This window comes from Pelophylax lessonae (genome assembly GCF_965119305.1).
Source record: "Pelophylax lessonae genome assembly, chromosome: 7".
NCBI classification, from domain to species: domain Eukaryota; kingdom Metazoa; phylum Chordata; class Amphibia; order Anura; family Ranidae; genus Pelophylax; species Pelophylax lessonae.
In genome coordinates, this window is record NC_138774.1 from 290,534,921 (window position 1) to 290,555,132 (window position 20,212).

Genomic DNA, 20,212 nt, shown 5'->3' on the forward strand with positions numbered 1-20,212 from the left:
CCTCTAAAGCTGTTCAGCCATGATCACCAACAGCTTCTACTTCATCCTCACAAAACCCTGCCAAATGCAAACCGCGACTATCTGCTGGATCTTCCCCCATAGGGATAAGCCACATCTGCAGCTCTGCAAACACTACCAGGTAGCTGGCTGACACCTTTAGTTCCTTCCCTGCTTCCAATCAGCCAGTCTCTGAGTCCACGTTAAAGGACATGCCGGTGTTCCTGCGGGCCTCTTTACATGCAGATATGCTGGAGTGTGTGACAAATTTCAGGGCTGAAGTACAGAAACTAGGAGGGAGAGTAGATCACATAGAGACTAATATGGGTTAATTTGCATCCCCTCACAACAACCTTATTGATGCACACAATGACAAAGATGAGGATCTGAAAAAAGCAAAAGTTGCAGACATTGATGACCGCTCACGGCGGAACAATGTGACATCCCCCAATATACACTACAAAAAAGAAAATCACTCCTGCCAATTACGAAAGCATTACGCAATCAAAATATCACTTACCACTGGGGCTACCTAATGAAGCTCACTAACACCCACAATGATACTACCTCTGTAATCACAACGATTAATGAAGGTCTACCACTGCTCCGCTCATGGGATATCCTTCATGACCAGGAACCAGCACCCAGGTCACCCCCTACCAAGATGGATACCTGTGATGGACTCTGGACACCCTGACTGATATCTCCGCCAAGAAGCTGCTTCCTAAGCTCTAGAAAATGAGATCTGTGAATCTGGCTATAGTTACCCCAAGAACTCGACAGTACAAGTTTTAGAGTCAACCAGAAAATAAACTGTTTATTGAAACACAAGCACAAAGAGATATACACTGTGGGACAATCCCCCCTCACCCTTAGCAGCCAATCCACATACACATATACATCCCATAATAAGTTGATCTTAAGGCAGACAGAAACAATAGAACAATGGAATACAGGTACTTAACAATAGGAATAACAAACCCCACCCGGTCTCACTATCTAGCAAGGGTCTATGAGACACTCCTTCAATATTCTAGCAATCTGAAAAGTCAAACCGTTCATCTTCATTAATTTCCTGAGGGATATTTTTCAGAAATATTATTGTCCCAAGTGAAAGAGCCCCTCACTCTTTCAAAACAAACCACACATATAGAAACAAGGATAACCGGGGTAACACCAAATGCTGAGTCCGCTGTGGTTGTACAGTGAGTCTGACTAGTGCAGACCCAACTGGGGTTCTTGGTCACCCTGTGCCCCTAATAGACACAGGGTGACTTACACATAAGAGGGGCTGGGGAAGCTGGACAAGGAGTCTCTCAAACCTCCCTAAAGCAATCTGGTTGGGGGGCTTCTGGAACCCAAAGTGACTCACGTCACAATACCCAAAACGAATAGCAGACTGTCTCTCACAAGCACAAGCAAAAAGAACACGCACTCTGATCGTCTCTATCCTTCAAGCCCAAAGTAAATGCAATATCTGACCTCCCGGGTCAGAGGGAGCACATTTTTCACGTAACACCCGGTACAAGCAATGTGCAGTACTCCTGCAATCAGATTCTAGTTGGAATCGAATACCATTTTTACTAATTGTTGCTGTTTTCTTTCACATTTATTTTTCATTTTTGTTTTTTCCTTTTTATTCCTTGTCGGTTCCAGGTCTAAGGTTCAAGATGAGCATCCAACGGAATTCCTAATGACATATTACTGCGCAACTCCCACAGGAACCTACACTTTGGCCTGCTGTCTCCTATATATCTCGTCTCCTTTGTACATCCCCAAGGTAACACAAGCTTTTCAAATGATGTGTCCCAATGGTACTAAAAGTAACTTCATTTAATGTGCGGGGGCTCAACCACCATGCCAAAAGAGCATTTCTATGGAAGGAATCTATCAAATTGGGAAGCGACCTTCTCTGTGTTCAAGAAACACATTTCCATATCTCAGCCCCTCGTACTTTCAGCCATAAATAGTTCCCTCACATTATTACCGCATCCGCACTGCACAAGAAGAATGGCATTCTAATTGCGGTCAAAATCACCATAGCCTTCTCCCTGCATAACACCATCCGCGACCAAGAGCGTAGATACCTGATCCTACTATGCGATATTAATAACAGACCGTTTACCATCACAAACGCCTACGCCCCCAACACGCACCAACTTCTCTTTGCACATAAACTCTTTCGCAAAATCTCAAAAGTCAAGCTGGGCTCCTTAGTAGTGTGCAGGGACTTTAATCTTACTGTGGACCCCCATCTGGATCTGTACTCAAAACCTAAAAAGCATCCTCCAGCACTTCAACCAATATTCCAACAAAGAGGAAATCTTTGACACCTGGAGATGTCAGCTGAGGAGCGTGACTACACCTTCCAATCGTCATGCCACAACTCGTACTCTGGAATCAACATAGTTACATAGTTACAGTACATAGTAGGTGAGGTTGAATAAAGACAATAGTCCATCCAGTTGAACCTGTGTAGGTGTATGTGGCCGTAATCATCTCACATACCCCTGAATGTTCTGATCCTTGAGATGTACGTCTAAGAGTCTTTTGAAAGCCACCATACTACCCGCAGAAACCACCTCTTGTGGTAGAGAATTCCACAATCTTGTAGCCCTAACAATAAAGAACCCCCCACGTTGCCTGAGGTTAAAACGCTTCTCCTCTAATCGCATTGTATGCCCTCGTGTCCTCATGCAATTCTTCTGACTGAATAGCTTTTTTTCTATGCTGAGATCACCATTGAGATATTTATAAATTGCTATCATGTCCCCTCTCAGGCGTCTCTTCTCCAGGGAGAATAAATTAAAGGATAGCAGACGCTCTTCATAATTAAGGTCCTCCAATCCCCTAATTAGTTTAGTTGCCCTTCTCTGGACTTTCTCCAGCTGCAACACATCCCTCCTGAGGACTGGCGACCAGAACTGGACAGAATACTCCAGATGTGGTCGGACCAGAGTTTTATAAAGTGGAAAACATGATTTTAGTGGACAGGGTTTTGCTGTAGGCTGTGTCTTCCTCCATAATATTTCATAATAATATTTCATGGTCGGACCAACTTCAGTATCAATTGTGGAGGAACACACACCCAACCCTGCCTACATCTGGAGAGTTAACTCCCAAATATTTAACTCATCCCAGAATGTTAAAGATATTAACAAATGTCTTCAAAAATATTTCCTGATGAACTCTCACTCAGTCTTGGACCCCTTTACTGTTTGGTGTGCCCATAAGGCCTTTATTAGAGGTATTTTTATACAAATGTGTTCACGGATTAGGAGGCAGAAGTCAATGCATCTCGACAGACTACTGGGAGCCAATCGAGTCCTGGAATCTATTAATGAAATAAACCCACCTACCCATTCCTCGTACACGGCCCTTTCCAAATTACGCATGAACTTCGTTTCCTGGTTCCATGACATTTCATAAAGCGATCAACCCTGTGGGGTGCTACATACTCAAATACTTGTTGTACCATGTATTGGTATACTTATATTTCAATAAAAACAAATGAAACAAAACAATTCTTAGACCCGTTCACACTGGGGCGACGCTACTTGCCGGGGCGACCTCACAGGTCGCGGTGCGCAGCTCGCTCCGCGACCTCGGAGCGGCCGGCACGGACTTCATATCATTGAAGTCAATGCAGGTCGCTCCAGGTCGCCCCAAAGAAGCTCCGGACCATTTTTCTAAGTCGGAGCGACTTGTGTCGCTCCTATTAGAACGGGTCCACAGCTTCTCTATGGCAGGCGACCTACGGCGACCTGTCAGGCAACCAGGTTGCCTGACAGGTCGCCCCAGTGTGAAGGGGGTCTTAATCTTACGCAAGTGTTCCTAACAAATATTCTTGCTTTAACTTGTAGGGGTGGATTTACGAAAAGGCCAATGGGCTGTCTACTTTGCAAGAGACGTTAAACTAGGCAAGGGAATTATCCTCAGAGCTTAGGTGCAGCTCCAGTGACTTCCATCATCCAATCATGTCCAAGTATAAATTCTGTTTTTTAAATTTTCTTGCATGTAATTGGGCATTTTTTGCAGCAGATACCCTTGTAAGAATTGCCCAGAGCATCAGAGGTTCCGCATATGGGGTGTGTACACTGGGGTGCCATTGGAGAGGTATGATGGGGTGCCATTTTTTGCATTGAAGAGGTGTGATGGGTGCCATTCTGTGTATTGCAGAGGTGCAATGGGGTGCAATTCTGTACATCGGAGAGGTGTGATGGGGTGCTATTTTGTGCATTGAAGAGGTGTGATGGGGTGCCATTCAGTGCATTGAAGAGGTGTGATGGGGTGCCATTCAGTGCATTGAGGAGATGTAATGGGTTGCCATTCTGTGCACTGGAGAGGTGCGATGGGGTGCCAATGTGTGCACTGGAGAGGTGCGATGGGGTGCCAATGTGTGCACTGGAGAGGTGCGATGGGTGGCCAATGTGTGCATTGGAGAGGTGCAATAGATGCCATTCTGTGTGCTGAAGAGGTGCCAAGGGGTGCCATTCTGTGTGTTTCAGAGGTGCAATGGGATACCATTCTGTTTATTGGAGAGGTGCAATGGGGCGCCATTCTGTGCACTGGAGAGGATTGATTGGGTTCCTTTCTGTGCATTGGGGAACTGTGTCTGAGCAGAGGCCGGTTCCATGCCCCACTGGAGACTCTCCTCCCCTGGCCAGGCCCAACTGAGCTTTCCAAGCTCCCCCTATCTGCCCCCTGCTGGCCAGGTTCGGAACTCGGAGTAGAGAGTACCTGGAGCAGGGCTTCAGCCTGGAATGGGGGTCAGGAGGAGGACGGGAGGAGGGAGAGTGGGAGGGGGGCCAAGTCGCTGCACCAGGAGCCTCTGGTTTGTACTTGCCCCCTGGGCCGAAAGTTGCCAGTCTGCCCCTGGTTAGGTTATTGTCCAGAAGATCAGACAGCAGCATGCAATTAAAATTGATCTTATGTTTTACACCTTAGCTCTAACAAAGATGTTCCAACTTTCCTCTTAGAAATAAGATAATGCACAAAAATTACTTTAAATATTTATTTTTTTTTTTTTAAATAAATGTTAAATACACTGTCACTGTGCAATACTTCAAACGCAAAGTTACATCATTACGTGTCGTAATAAATTTACAACACGCTTTTTAATTCTTTACAGAGCTTGACAGGCTCATTAAAAGAAACCTGCGGTGAGAAAATATGGAGGTTACCTTTTCTGACCTCCTTCTTTTATTCACTGTAGTTATCCTATAAAATATTATCATTAATGATTTGTTAGCCTTTTTCCTCATCTGCTGCAAACAAATGAATGCCGATAAGTTAATTTATTGTCATAAAATATAACTGCAGAAAATAAACAACTTGGGCTTAGTTTGTGCAATCTCTTGACGTAAGACGAATAGAATAAAGAAGATAAATAATAAATAGAATTTATGACTTGAATCATCTGCTAATAAAACTGTTTGTTGATAAAAGGATCAATAAAAGTTTTAGTAAAACTTATTATAAGTATTTTACTACTTCAATCACTTCTTTTTCTTTTTCTGACACTTGTTGTTTACAATTTAAAATATTTTTTTTTTTTTTTTGCTAGAAAATTACTTAGAACCCCCAAACATTATATATATTTTTTACATAGCGTAGCTGCTGGCTTTTAACATTAAAACACTTACCTGTCCAGTAATCCAGCAATGGCGGCACCCCAGCCGATGTTTCCGTTGACTGTTGGGTGCTGCCGCCACCATTGCCGGTAAGAGAAGCCGGTGCAGCTTCACGGCTGGGTCACTACTGCGCATGTGCGAAGCGTGCTGCGCTCTCTTACTGGCCTGGCAGCAGGGGGAGGAGGAGGGGGCTGAACTTCTGAAGTATCTCGCCATAGCGAGGTCTGACGGAAGTGGGGACAAGGTCCCTGTCAAACACAAGTTCCCGCTCCCCCCAAAAGGTGCCAAAAGTGGCACCAGAGGGGGGGAGGAGACAGATAAGCGGAAGTTCCACTTTTGGGTGGAACTCCACTTTAGCAGGCAAATGGTAGAGAAGAAGGAAGCAGCCAGCGTGACAAATGGGGGGTACAGGTAGGAAGAACAAGATGGTGAAGGGTAAGAGAGGTTGGTAATGTAACGGCTCTGAGGTTGTGGTCCTACCACCACCACCATTGTATGGGGGAAAGTTTTGTTGAGGTCTACATCCATGGCAGGAGGAAGAGGTTTATGGAAGGGCCATGGCCGCCAGAGATGAGTTAACAGACCTGTAGTAGAGGAGAAGTAAGCAGCCAGCTTGACAGATGGGGAGTACTGGTAGGAAGAACAGATGGCATGGCAATGGTGAAGGGTAAGAGAGGTTGGTAATGTAACGGCTCTGAGGTTGTTGTCCTACCAACGCCAGCATTGTATGGGGGAAAGTTTTGTTGAGGTCTACAACCATGACAGGAGGAAAAGGTTTATGGAAGGGCCATGGCCACCACAGATGAGTTAACAGACCATTAGTAGAGGAGAAGTAAGCAGCCAGCTTGACAGATGGGGAGTACTGGTAGGAAGAACAGATGACAGGGCAATGGTGAAGGGTGAGGGAGGTTGATAATGTAACTGCTCTGAGGTTGTGGTCCTACCACCACCACCATTGTATGGGGGAAAGTTTTGTTGAGGTCTACAACCATGGCAGGAGGAAGAGGTTTATGGAAGGACCATGGCCACCACAGATGAGTTAACAGACCAGTAGTAGAGGAAAAGTAAGCAGCCAGCTTGACAGATGGGGAGTACTGGTAGGAAGAACAGATGACATGGCAATGTGAAGGGTAAGAGAGGTTGGTAATGTAACTGCTCTGAGGTTGTGGTCCTACTACCACCACCATTGTATGGGGGAAAGTTTTGTTGAGGTCTACAACCATGACAGGAGGAAAAGGTTTATGGAAGGGCCATGGCCACCGGAGATGGGTTAAAAGACCGGTAGTAGAGGAGAAGTAAGCAGCCAGCTTGACAGATGGGGAGTACTGGTAGGAAGAACAAGATGACAGTGCAATGGTGAAGGTTAGGGGAGGTTGGTAATGTAACGGCTCTGAGGTTGTGGTCCTACCACCACCATAGTATGGTACTTAGCTGTCCAATTACCCTTTCTTCTGGCAAAGTCTACCGGTTGTGTCAGATGCCTACACCACCCCCTTTCCTCCAGCTGTACACTGTGGTACCTCCAACCAATCACTATGTCACTATAATGCAACTGCTCTGAGGTTGTGGTACTACCACCACCACCATTGTATGGGGGAAAGTTTTGTTGAGGTCTACAACCATGACAGGAGGAAAAGGTTTATGGAAGGGCCATGGCCTCCAGAGATGGGTTAACAAACCAGTAGTAGAGGAGAAGTAAGCAGCCAGCTTGACAGATGGGGAGTACTGGTAGGAAGAACAAGGTGACAGGGCAATGGTGAAGGGTAAGGGAGGTTGGTAATGTAACTGCTCTGAGGTTGTGGTACTACCTCCAACTCCACCACCACAATTCCATGGGTGAAAGTTTTGTTGAGGTCTACAATCATGGCAGGGGGGAAAGGTTTATAGAAGGGCCATGGCCACCAGAGATGAGTTAACAGACCAGTAGTAGAGGAGAAGTAAGCAGCCAGCTTGACAGATGGGGGGTATTGGTAGGAAGAACAGATGACATGGCAATGGTGAAGGGTAAGGGAGGTTGGTAATGTAACTGCTCTGAGGTTGTTGTCCTACCACCACCACCACCATTGTTTGGGTGAAAGTTTTGTTGAGGTCTACAACCATGGCAGGGGGAAAAGGTTTATAGAAGGGCCATGGCCACCAGAGATGGGTTAACAGACCAGTAGTAGAGGAGAAGTAAGCAGCCAGCTAGACAGATGGGGAGTACTGGTAGGAAGAACAAGGTGACAGGGCAATGGTGAAGGGTAAGGGAGGTTGGTAATGTAACTGATTTGAGTTTGTGGTCCTACCACCACCACCACCACCATAGTATGGTACTTAGCTGTCCAATTACCCTTGGCAAAATCTACCGGTTGTGTCAGATGTCTACACCACCCCCTTTCCTCCAGCTGTACACCGTGGTACCTCCAACCAATCACTATGTCACTATTGTTACCCTGGAACACATTGGAACCATAGCGGAAGAGTATAACCTCTCTTCTGTTGTTGGTTGTGAGCATTTTTCTACTAAACTAAACTAAAGCAACTAAAATAACTAAAGTATAGTCCAAGGCCATTTTCCTCTAAAGGCCACTTCATACATAATAGCCACTTATACTTTGTAGTTCGCTAATAATACCTTCTCATGAAATTCACTGGTGTTAATAAAACTATCTTTGTTGTTTACTTCCTACTACGAAGGCTTTGTTTACCCGTTCAATAAACCTTTCTATCGCTGGATGTGTACTTATACACTGATCTGATGTCTGAGGCTGAATTATCAGAGGAAAATGGAAAACGCTCGAGCTTTCAGAGCTTCTTTTGTCTAGTCTCGACCTTTGTTTTCTTTCTTTCTTTTTTTTTTTTTACTTTTCCAATCTTTAATATAATTTATACAAACTTTCTGAAGCAACTTTCTAGTTTGCTGGAAATCTGAGCATGTTTATTAGAAGATTGAGAGAGCGGAGTTAACATTTGCACAAGGGCATTGGAAGTAGAACGCCAGGCGGGATTGATTGTGGACTGATAAGGCTTCATGTAGCAACTTTGATGATGTTATATTAAGTATAATTTTTTTTCAGTTGTAATGACACAGTCACAATAAAAAAAATATAAAAGCAATGGTATGATATTTGATTGCTTTTATATGTAGGTGATATTTTTTTAAGGTAATTTTAGCTTTTTGTTTTGTTTTCTTTTTTTTTTTTTGCACAGCACTCCTTCAAGTAAAAATGCTGTATTTTCTGCAAGGCAGCAAAGCATTGGGGTTGATTTACTAAAACTGAAGAGTGGAAAGCAAAACCTGGTGCAGCTCTGCCTGGTAGCCAATCAGCTTCTAACTTCAGCTTGTTCAATTAAGCTTTGACAAAAATAACCTGGAAGCTGATTGGTTTCTATGCAGAGCTGCACCAGAAATTGCACATTCCAGTTTTAGTAAATCCACCCAAGTGTTACTCCGTGTTCCTCCGTGTGTGACCTGGCTTGGCTGATGACTCTCCTGGCTCTCTAACCCACAACGGCAGATGACCTGGCATCGGTAGACTATCCGCTTCTGGACTTGCCCCCGGCTTGGATGACTACCAGCTTCTGGACTTGACCCCGACTTGGATGACTACCCGCTTCTGGACTTGACCCCGGCTTGGATGACTACCCGCTTCTGGACTTGACCCCGGCTTGGATGACTACCCGCTTTTGGACTTGCCCCCGGCTTGGATGACTACCCGCTTCTGGACTTGACCCCGGCTTGGATGACTACCCGCTTCTGGACTTGCCCCCGGCTTGGATGACTACCCGCTTCTGGACTTGACCCCGGCTTGGATGACTACCCGCTTCTGGACTTGCCCCCGGCTTGGATGACTACCCGCTTCTGGACTTGCCCCCGGCTTGGATGACTACCCGCTTCTGGACTTGCCCCCGGCTTGGATGACTACCCGCTTCTGGACTTGACCCTGGCTTGTTCCTGCTCTCACTTCCTCACTCTTGCTGTTCATTTATTGTTGTTTGCTCCATTAAACTGCTTTATTTTACCTGCATCCTCGTGTGGTCTGGTTTCCTGGCACCGTGTCAAGGTCTTACCTTGCCTTCCTGTTGGCAGCCATCTTGGACATGGGCAGACTGCTGCCTCTTATAAACTCTGATTGCATCATCACTTGCCTGCTGCCTGGATGTCACACAGTGATGATGCTGCACACCTAACTATATCTATCACCTGATGGATTGCAGTCCTTGCCCTTGTGTTTGTGCTCCAATGTGCATCTCTGCTAGCAGTCTTCTGTTTGCCGTGTTCCTCCGTGTATGACCTGGCTTGGCTGACAACTTTCCTGGCTCTCGACCCCACATCGGCAGACGACCCCACATTGGCAGGCGACCCAGCATCGGTAGACTATCCGCTTCTGGACTTGACCACGGCTTGGATGACTACCCGCTTCTGGACTTGACCCCGGCTTCTTCCTGCTCTCACTTCCTCACTCTTGCTGTGCGTTTACTGTTGTTTGCTTCAATAAACTGCTTTATTATACCTGCATCCCCGTGTGGTCTGGTTTCCTGGCACCCTGTCAAGGTCTTACCTTGCCCTCCTATTGGCAGCCATCTTGGACATGTGCAGGCTGCTGCCTCTTATAAACTCTGATTGCATCTTCACTTGCCTGCTGCCTGGGTGTCGCACAGCGATGATGCTGCATACCTAACTATATCTATCACCTGATGGGTTGCAGTCCTTGCCCTTGCGTTTGTGCTCCAATGTGCATCTCTGCTAGCAATCTTCTGTTCTCCGTGTCCCTCTGTGTATGACCTGGCTTGGCTGACGACTCTCCTGGCTCTCTAACCCACATCGGCAGACGACCCAGCATCGGTAGACTAGCCGCTTCTGGACTTGACCCCGGCTTGGATGACTACCCGCTTCTGGACTTGACATTGGCTTGTTCCTGCTCTCACTTCCTCACACTTGCTGTGCGTTTATTGTTGTTTGCTCCATTAAACTGCTTTATTTTACCTGCATCCCTGTGTGGTCTGGTTTCCTGGCACCATGTCAAGGTTATACCTTGCTCTAATGTTGGCAGCCATCTTGGACATATGCAGACTGCTGCCTCTTATAAACTCTGATTGCATCACCACTTGCCTGCTGCCTGGGTGTCGCACAGTGATGATGCTGCACACCTGACTATAGGCGATTTTCCAATGCATGGAACCGAACGGTTCGGCTCGCTTTTGCGCTTTCCACTGCATGGTACCGCATGGTACGGTGTTGGAACGGTTCGGTTCGGTACGGTACGGTGGCGCTTATCCACTACATGGAACCGAATGGTACGGCTCGCTTAAACAGTACCACCTCGATTGTGGTTCCAAGAGGGACGTACCGATACCATATCCCACAATCCTTTGCATGCAGCCTTGACTGTTTGTCACTACTAGCCAGTGATTGGTCAGAGAATCGTTGTTATCGCACCCACTTACTACTTTAGTGGAAAAGCAAACCGTATCGAACCATTCCAACACCGTACCATGCAGTACCATGCAGTGGAAAACCAAACCGAGGCAAGCAGGCCGAGTGGAGCCGAGCGCCGGTACTTGCAGTGGATAAGTGCATCGGCAGATGACCTGGCATCTGTAGACTATCCGCTTCTGGACTTGCCCCTGGCTTGGATGACTACCCGCTTCTGGACTTGCCCCCGGCTTGGATGACTACCCGCTTCTGGACTTGCCCCCGGCTTGGATGACTACCCGCTTCTGGACTTGCCCCCGGCTTGGATGACTACCCGCTTCTGGACTGTCCCCCGGCTTGGATGACTACCCGCTTCTGGACTTTCCCCCGGCTTGGATGACTACCCGCTTCTGGACTTGACCCCGGCTTGGATGACTACCCGCTTCTGGACTTTCCCCCGGCTTGGATGACTACCCGCTTCTGGACTTGACCCCGGCTTGGATGACTACCCGCTTCTGGACTTGACCCCGGTTTGTTCCTGATCTCACTTTCTCACGCTTGCTGTGCGTTTACTGTTGTTTGCTCCAATAAACTGCTTTAGTTTCCTGGCACCCTGACAGAACAACAGTCTTTCAGTCAATGCCACTAGTAGAAGGGAAGGTAGATCTCTATGTGATACTATTGCAGTTTCTATATGTATCCACAGTTTATTAGTCTTCTGGTCAAACCAAGATTCCATCTGATCCAAAAGCGCTGCGTGGTAGTATTTGCATAGGTTTGGAAATCCTGCCCCTCCTATCTGCTTTTGCTTGAGTAAAGCAGAGAATGAAAGCTTAGCTACTTCACCACTCCACAAAACTTCCGAAACATTTTATTAACTGTAAAGAAAAAGGATTCAGGAAGGCATATGGGAATGGTACAAAAGTGGTCAATTATTTTTGGCAGTGAGATCATTTTTAGAGCTGCTTTTTATCCTAACCAGGTAAGCTCATGGGAGGAAATATGTTCCCTTGGTCCCCCACCTTACTCACCTCCCAGTACTGTCCCTTGGTTCCACCCTCTACCCACCTCTCAGTACCGTCCCTTGGTTACACCCCCTATCCACCTCTCAGTACCACCCCTTTTAGAGAAAAAAAAAACAAGTATCATTTTGTGGTGCTAAGTAATTTGCATGTAATGTGTTATTGTTGATTTGCAACTGTAGATCCCCCACACAATATTAACCCCCCCCCCAGCAACAATTGATGCACCCCAACAACAATAGATCCCCATCAGCAGCAACAGATCTCCCAGCAACCAGCATCAATAGACCCTCCAACAGCCAGCAGCAATAGACCCCCCCCCCCTCAACAGTAGATCCCTCACAGCAACAACTGAGCCCCCAGCAACATAAGACACCCCAGCAACAATAAACCTCAATGCAAAAATAGGGCCCCTCCAGTGACAATAGATCCCCCAGCAGCCATTATCAATAGACCCTCCAGCACATCCCAGCACCCACTTACATTCAGTGCTGGAGGTGCAGGAACTGCATAACCCCGCGTTCCCACTGAAAAAAAGCCCTGGCCGAGAGTACTGAAGGAGGGATAGTCAAGGATAGAGCAGAGGAGCTGTCAGAACTGAATCATTTGTTTTTCAACAGCCATTATATACCTGGCGTAGAAGTGACAATTACCAAACTCACAACCTGGCAGCAATAGGACAGGATTGGTGGTCCAAACACCAGATAGCACCAGGGGTGTAGGTGAAGGAAAAGCCAGGGAGAGAGCATTGGAGTTATCAGGTATTATGGACCCAGGATTGTTGCAACAGACATGACATACATAGTTTAGAAGTGAAGGTTACCAAACTCATGATTGGCCAGGAGGAGGATCCGTGTGAAAATAGCGAATTTTCATTCGCTATTGTCACACAATGGGTGGGCTGGGGGCGCACTGCTCTGCGCCCTGGGTCCACCCGTTTCCGAAGAGAAGGATCGGGACTCGGGAGCTTGGGCAGAGGCAGATCGGTGTCACCCTCCCCCCGGTCGACACCCTGGTGCGGTCCGCACCCCCTTTGTGACGCCCCTGATTTGGCCGCAATAGAAATTGATTTATTTGTTGGTCCAAACAACAAATAGCACTGGCTGGGAGTTTTGGAGGAGGAATAGATAAGGAAAGAGCGGTAAAGCTTTCAGTACTGATAGTGGTATGAATTTATGATGGTTTATCGTGTAATAGACAGTAAGCCTGTATCTCTGGAGATGATTATTGACTGCTGTGAAGGAACAAGACTATTATATATTGTTTGGATCAATGAAAAAAAGTAGAGCCTAAGGGAACATTGTATAATTTGGATACAACAGTGTGCATAGATAGTTGTGGAGGGCGATCCCTAATAATAATTGGCATTGTGTTATAGATCTTCTGAAATACTTACCTCGTCTATGGCATTGAACCCCCAAAACCTCTGCTCCTATATAGTATTTCTGGTTCTGTTAGGATGAATGATGGGCATTGTCATTTAACTCAGTTCCTTTACTTCGTGGCCGCCATGGCCACAACCCCTGGTTAGATGTAATCACAGCAGCCCAGGCTCATAGATGGTTTTGGAGGGTTATCATTGTTATGATAATTCCCATTGTGATATAGATTCTGTATTATTCACATCTTTTATGATAGAGGTCTCCAAACTTTCTAAACAAAGGGCCAGCTTACTGCCATTTTATACCCTAGGGGGCCTGGACTGTGGCCAGTGGGAGTAGAAAATGGTATCAGTGGGAGTAATAGTGCCACATAATTGGTGTCAGTGAGAGGAATACTGTCCCATCCCTTGAACCCTTGATTTAAGGCCATGCCTCTGCACTTCCTGGTTGCCAGAATATTGTGCCTTCTCCAGCCAATATCTCCCTGGTCTCTCCTGCTGCCGTCCGTATCTTTGCTACTATTCATTGGCTTGTTCCTTGACTATGCTTCTGCTGAATCCAAACCTAAGGTGACCAGATTTTTAAAATGAAATCCGTGGACATTTTTTTTTATTGGCAAATGGCACGGGAGTGCTTGATACACAGAGCACCGGGCACAGGACTACATAATACACAGAGTGCTGGGTACAGGACTGCATAATACACAGAGTGCTGGGCATAGGACTGCATAATACACAGAGCGCTGGGTACAGGACTGCATAGTACACAGGGCGGTGGGTACAGGACTGCATAACACACAGAACGCTGGGAACAGGACTGCATAATACATAGAATGCTGGGCACAGGACTGCATAATACACAGGGCGGTGGGTACAGGACTGCATAATACACAGAGCGCTGGGTACAGGACTGCATAATACACAGAGCTCTGGGTACAGGACTGCATAATACACAGAGCGTTGGGTACAGAACTGCATAATATACAGGGCAGTGGGTACAGGACGGCATAACACACAGAGTGCTGGGCACAGGACTGCATAACACACAGAGCACTGGGAACAGGACTGCATAATACACAGAGCGTTGGGTACAGGACTGCATAATATACAGGGCAGTGGGTACAGGACGGCATAACACACAGAGTGCTGGGCACAGGACTGCATAACACACAGAGCACTGGGAACAGGACTGCATAATACATAGAGCGCTGGGCACAGGACTGCATAATACACAGAGTGCTGGGCACAGGACTGCATAACACACAGAGCACTGGGTACAGGACTGCATAACACACAGAGCACTGGGTACAGGACAGCATAATACACAGAGCACTGGGCACAGGGCTACATAATATACAGAGTAGTAGGCATTCAAGCCACCAGGCTGTTTTTCAGCCAGCATGAGATGACCTGTCTACAGTATTCTGGCCCTGAATCTGGAGATAAAACCAGGGACAGGCTTGGTCCGGTGACAGTGTCCTCAGTCCGGGGACTGTCCCAATCCAAACCTGCAACTATACCTTACTCTTTGGCTTGTTCCTCGACTATGCTTCTGCTGAATCCAAACCTGCAACTATTCCTTACTGACCTTTGGCTTGTTCCTCGACTATGCTTCTGCTTGATCCCTACCTGCTATATCTGCTTCTGGACTCCGGCTTGATCTCCTCCTGGTGGGGCAATCCTGAGGACCGCAGCCTGGTACTGACATGCAGCAAAGTCCATCTCCACCTTCAGGAGCTCTGGTGAACACTGGTAGATACTTCAACTGGTAGGTGTCATTAACCAGGGTGACCTGCGTGAATATTTTTCCCTCTTGTCGGTGGGTGCTGCTATAGCTACTGGCCTCCAAGCCTGACTCTGGACCGTGACACTTTCCTTGTATATAGCATTTTATCAATCATCATTCCATGTACACATATTCATTTAAAGCCCATGCCATAGTTTCTGTGTTAAGGTCTATATTTATTCTTACCGGACATCCCCGGGATCTTCTGTAACAAGCACGTCGGTCTTACAGCTGGCCAGCGGACTGATCGATAGCTCCATCGGAGGCACCACAAAGCTTTTGCTGACAGGGAGCCATACGCCTTGCCCCAAGCTGTATGTGGACCTGTAACATATGTCATAGTGGATTCATGAGAATGTGCTTTGGACATGTATAGTATATTCAGAGGTTTATCCCTTTTCTTGACTTTCCAAAAGTATTTTTATTAAGGTTTTTCGGGAAATACATAAACAGCAAAAGAAATTGTACACAAAGCTACATTCGCTAGTTTTACAGCATACAGTAAAATAATAATAACAGTTGTAACATGGTAACGACAGTTGTAAAAACACGTGAAGGCAGTTATTGATAGTTAAATGATGGCGTGTATATAAAGCTCCAACTTGAAAGAGATACACACACACACATTTGCACACATGTGTTTAAACTTTGGGGTGCACACGTATGTCTGACAATATGTTCTGTGCCACTGACCTGAAGCCAGTATAGTGAAATTCAATATTGACTTTTCTCTAACTTTTGCTTGCTTCATACTTGCTCTGGATCAGCAAACTCTAAAGGAAAATCCAGCCAGACACAACCCAGACATGGCAGCCCCCATACTGTTGGTATGACAGGTATACATTCAAAAGAATCTATCACCAAGAACAATGGATTTATATAACTGGAAAAAAAATGTAACGTCTTTTAGCCAAGTCTTTTTTTGTGTGTGGAATAATGTTACAATGTAATACCAAATTAACTCTGGATGTGGCCATTTTTAGCAATGATCCCAACATAGAGCAGCGCTGAGATCACATGACTCCATTCAGCTTTCTGCTACGGAAAGCAATAGACGGTGTCAGGATGATTAATATTCTACTGTTGGGAACTTGGCAATGGGAGCTTGCATGTGAAAGCAATATATATCTCGTTAGAGGCACAGCTCTGCCATACACTGAGCTCCATTTTTTTTTCTTTTTTTTTTTACATATGGCAAATAGGCTTTAAATGTTCTTTTTTAAATCTGAATGCCGGGCAGCTATGAAAGACACAAATGAATGCAGTTCTGTATGATGGATGATTGCTTTTGTTAAGCAGTGTAATCACTTACATAGGACATGGTATTGGCCTTTTTGCAGTCTTTTTACAGCAGAGCGCAGACTGAGAGAAACTGCACGGGGAGCCAATCAAGGCTTCTGCAGTGCTCATATGCTAACAAGGGAACACACTGATTGGAGGAGATAGCAGAGTGACTCAGATATGAGCTCATTAGTAGGATGCTTCTCCATTCATAGTCACAAACTGGGGAAGGGACAAGACTAGTTGTGAGCTTGCCATTCCAGGGCCAATGAGCTGCAGCTGGGATATTCCCTGTGCCAAAGCTAGCCATACACAGAGATTAATTCCACAGAGAATCATTGACCTAATATGGCATTGGTTCGCAACCCCGGGCCTCGGGAATCATTGACCTAATATGGCATTGGTTCGCAACCCCGGGCCTCGGGAATCATTGACCTAATATGGCATTGGTTCGCAACCCCGGGCCTCGGGAATCATTGACCTAATATGGCATTGGTTCGCAACCCCGGACCTCGGGAATCATTGACCTAATATGGCATTGGTTCGCAACCCCAGGCCTCGGGAATCATTGACCTAATATGGCATTGGTTCGCAACCCCGGGCCTCGGGAATCATTGACCTAATATGGCATTGGTTCGCAGCCACGGGAATCATTGACCTAATATGGCATTGGTTCGCAACCCCGGGCCTCGGGAATCATTGACCTAATATGGCATTGGTTCGCAACCCGGGCCTCGGGAATCATTGCCCTAATATGGCATTGGTTCGCAACCCCGGGCCTCGGGAATCATTGACCTAATATGGCATTGGTTCGCAACCCGGGCCTCGGGAATCATTGCCCTAATATGGCATTGGTTCGCAACCACGGGCCTCGGGAATCATTGACCTAATATGGCATTCGTTCGCAACCCCGAGCCTCGGGAATCATTGACCTAATATGGCATTGGTTCGCAACCCCGGGCCTCAGGAATTATTGACCTAATATAGCATTGGTTCGCAACCCCGGGCCTCGGGAATCATTGACCTAATATAGCATTGGTTCGCAACCCCGGGCCTCGGGAATCATTGACCTAATATGGCATTCGTTCGCAACCCCGAGCCTCGGGAATCATTGACCTAATATGGCATTGGTTCGCAACCCCGGGCCTCAGGAATCCTTGACCTAATATAGCATTGGTTCGCAACCCCGGGCCTCGGGAATCATTGACCTAATATGGCATTGGTTCGCAACCCCGGGCCTCGGGAATCATTGACCTAATATGGCATTGGTTCGCAACCCCGGGCCTTGGGAATCATTGACCTAATATGGCATTGGTTCGCAACCCCGGGCCTCGGGAATCATTGACCTAATATGGCATTGGTTCGCAACCCCGGGCCATGGGAATCATTAACCTAATATGGCATTGGTTCGCAACCCCGGGCCTCGGGAATCCTTGACCTAATATGGCATTGGTTCGCAACCCCGGGCCTCGCGAATCATTGACCTAATATGGCATTGGTTCACAACCCCGGGCCTCGGGAATCATTGACCTAATATGGCATTGGTTCGCAACCCCGGGCCTCGAGAATCATTGACCAAATAGGGCATTGGTTCGCAACCCCGGGCCACGTGAATCATTGACCTAATATGGCATTGGTTCGCAACCCCGGGCCTCGGGAATCATTGACCTAAAATGGCATTGGTTTGCAACCCCGGGCCTTGGGAATCATTGACCTAATATGGCATTGGTTCGCAACCCCGGGCCTCGGGAATCATTGACCTAATATGGCATTGGTTCGCAACCCCGGGCCTCAGGAATCATTGGCCTAATATGGCATTGGTTCGCAACCCCGGACCTCGGGAATCATTGACCTAATATGGCATTGGTTCGCAACCCCGGGCCTCGGGACCTACTAACAGGCCAGGTTTGCAAGATAACTGAAGTACATCACAGGTGATATATTTTGCTGCTCAGTGATTGCAGTATTCTAGTCTGTATCTCCCCAAGGTGATACTTAACCACCAGATTTACTGCGGCAGGCTGGCCCTCCTGCGCGAACCAACATAGCTCTACGTCAGTCGTGCGACTGCAGCTAGGGGGCGAGCGTGCGCCGACTCTGCTGCTGCCGCCGTGCTTCCGCCCCCACTTAGTAGTGGGGACTTCGATGCTTCGGGCAGGTGGCTCTGATTGCCGCCTGACACCCGCGATCACTCCCCGCTGAGAGAGAAGAACGGTCAGCTGTTGTAAACACAGCTGATCGTTCTTCTCCCTAGAATGATCACAGAGCTCATGTGATCCTTCTATTTAGGATCACATGTCTCTATGATCATTTCAAAAGCCACGCCCCCCCAGTTAGAATCACCCCCTAGGCTCACATTTAACCCTTTGATCACTCCTAGGTTAGCCCCTTCCCTGCCAGTGTCATTATTACAGTAACAGTGCATATTTTTAGCACTGATTACTGTAGTAATGTCACTGGTACCCCCAAAAGTTTCAAAAATGTCAGTTAGGTGTCCGATCTGTCTGCCACTAAAAATCGCAGATCGCCACCATTTCTAGTAAAAAAAAAAAAGAAAAATTACATAAATCTTTCCCGTAGTTTGTAGACGCGATAACTTTTGTGCAAAGTGCAAACCAATCAAAATACGCTTATTGCGTTTTTTTTTACCAAAAATATGTAGCAGAAAACAAATTGGCCTAAAATGTTAAAAATGTTGATGTTTACATTTTTTTTTTGGGGGGGGGATGTTATAAAGCAGAATGTGAAAAAATATATATATTTTTTTTTCTTTCAGAATTTTCGTTCTTTTTTTGTCTATAGCGCAAAAAATAAAAATTGCAGATGTGATCAAATACCACCAAAAGAAATCTCTATTTGTGGGAAAAAAGGACATCAATTTTATTTGGGTACAGCGTTGTACGACCGCGCAATTGTCTGTTAAAGTAACGCAGTGCCGAATCGCAAAAAATGGCCTGGTCATTAAGGGGGTAAATCCTTCCGGTCCAGAAGTGGTTAAAATCTGGCCTGTTAGTGGGTCCCGAGGACCGGAGTTGGGAACCACAATAATATGCCCATGTGGGCATATTAACCACTTACCGACCGCACGCTGTCGATTTACGTCAGTACTTTGACGCTAAATACCGGGGTTATGGCAGCAGATAGCTGCCATAACCCCGGTATTTTTTGAAACGCTGAACGGTCCTCTTTAAGATAAGGGTGGTCCCTGCGGGGGATTCGTTGCAGGATAAACCCCTCCCTCCAGCCGTGTAACGGTTGTTTTTTTCCGTAATAATATGTGAAAACAGCGCAAAATTGATTGTGATTAGCAATATAGTGGCAAACCACGAATAAATAATTGAGTGAGTAATTAATATATAAGACAGGTGCCCCTCCCTCCAGCCGTGTAACGGTTGTTTTTTTCCGCTTACTAGACCCGCTGATTCGATCCTCCCTCCTCGCAGACATAATAATAATAATAATAATAATAATATAGTAAATAATATAATAAATAGGAAAAAAATGAAAGCACCCTGTCCCCATTAGCTTGCGCACAGAAGCGAACGCATACGCAAGTCCCTCCTACATATGTAAACGGTGTTCAAACAACACATGTGAGGTATCGCCGCAATAGTTAGCGCGAGAGCAATAATTTGAGCCCTAGACCTCCTCAGTAACTCTAAACTGGTAACCTGTAGAAATGTTTAAAGTGTCGCCTATGGGGATTTTTAAAGTACC

The 20,212-nt window shown here is 46.5% G+C and overlaps 1 protein-coding gene across 2 annotated transcripts in view; it reads right to left on the reverse strand.

Annotated features, from left to right (window-relative positions):
• The window catches only part of ASTN2 (astrotactin 2), a 409,628-nt gene that overhangs the window by 126,600 nt on the left and 262,816 nt on the right, over positions 1–20,212 (reverse strand). For both annotated transcript variants that reach the window (XM_082263954.1, XM_082263953.1), the window contains one exon: positions 15,401–15,538. In XM_082263954.1, the coding sequence (XP_082120080.1) occupies positions 15,401–15,538 (138 nt within the window). The remainder of the gene's footprint in view (positions 1–15,400; positions 15,539–20,212) is intronic.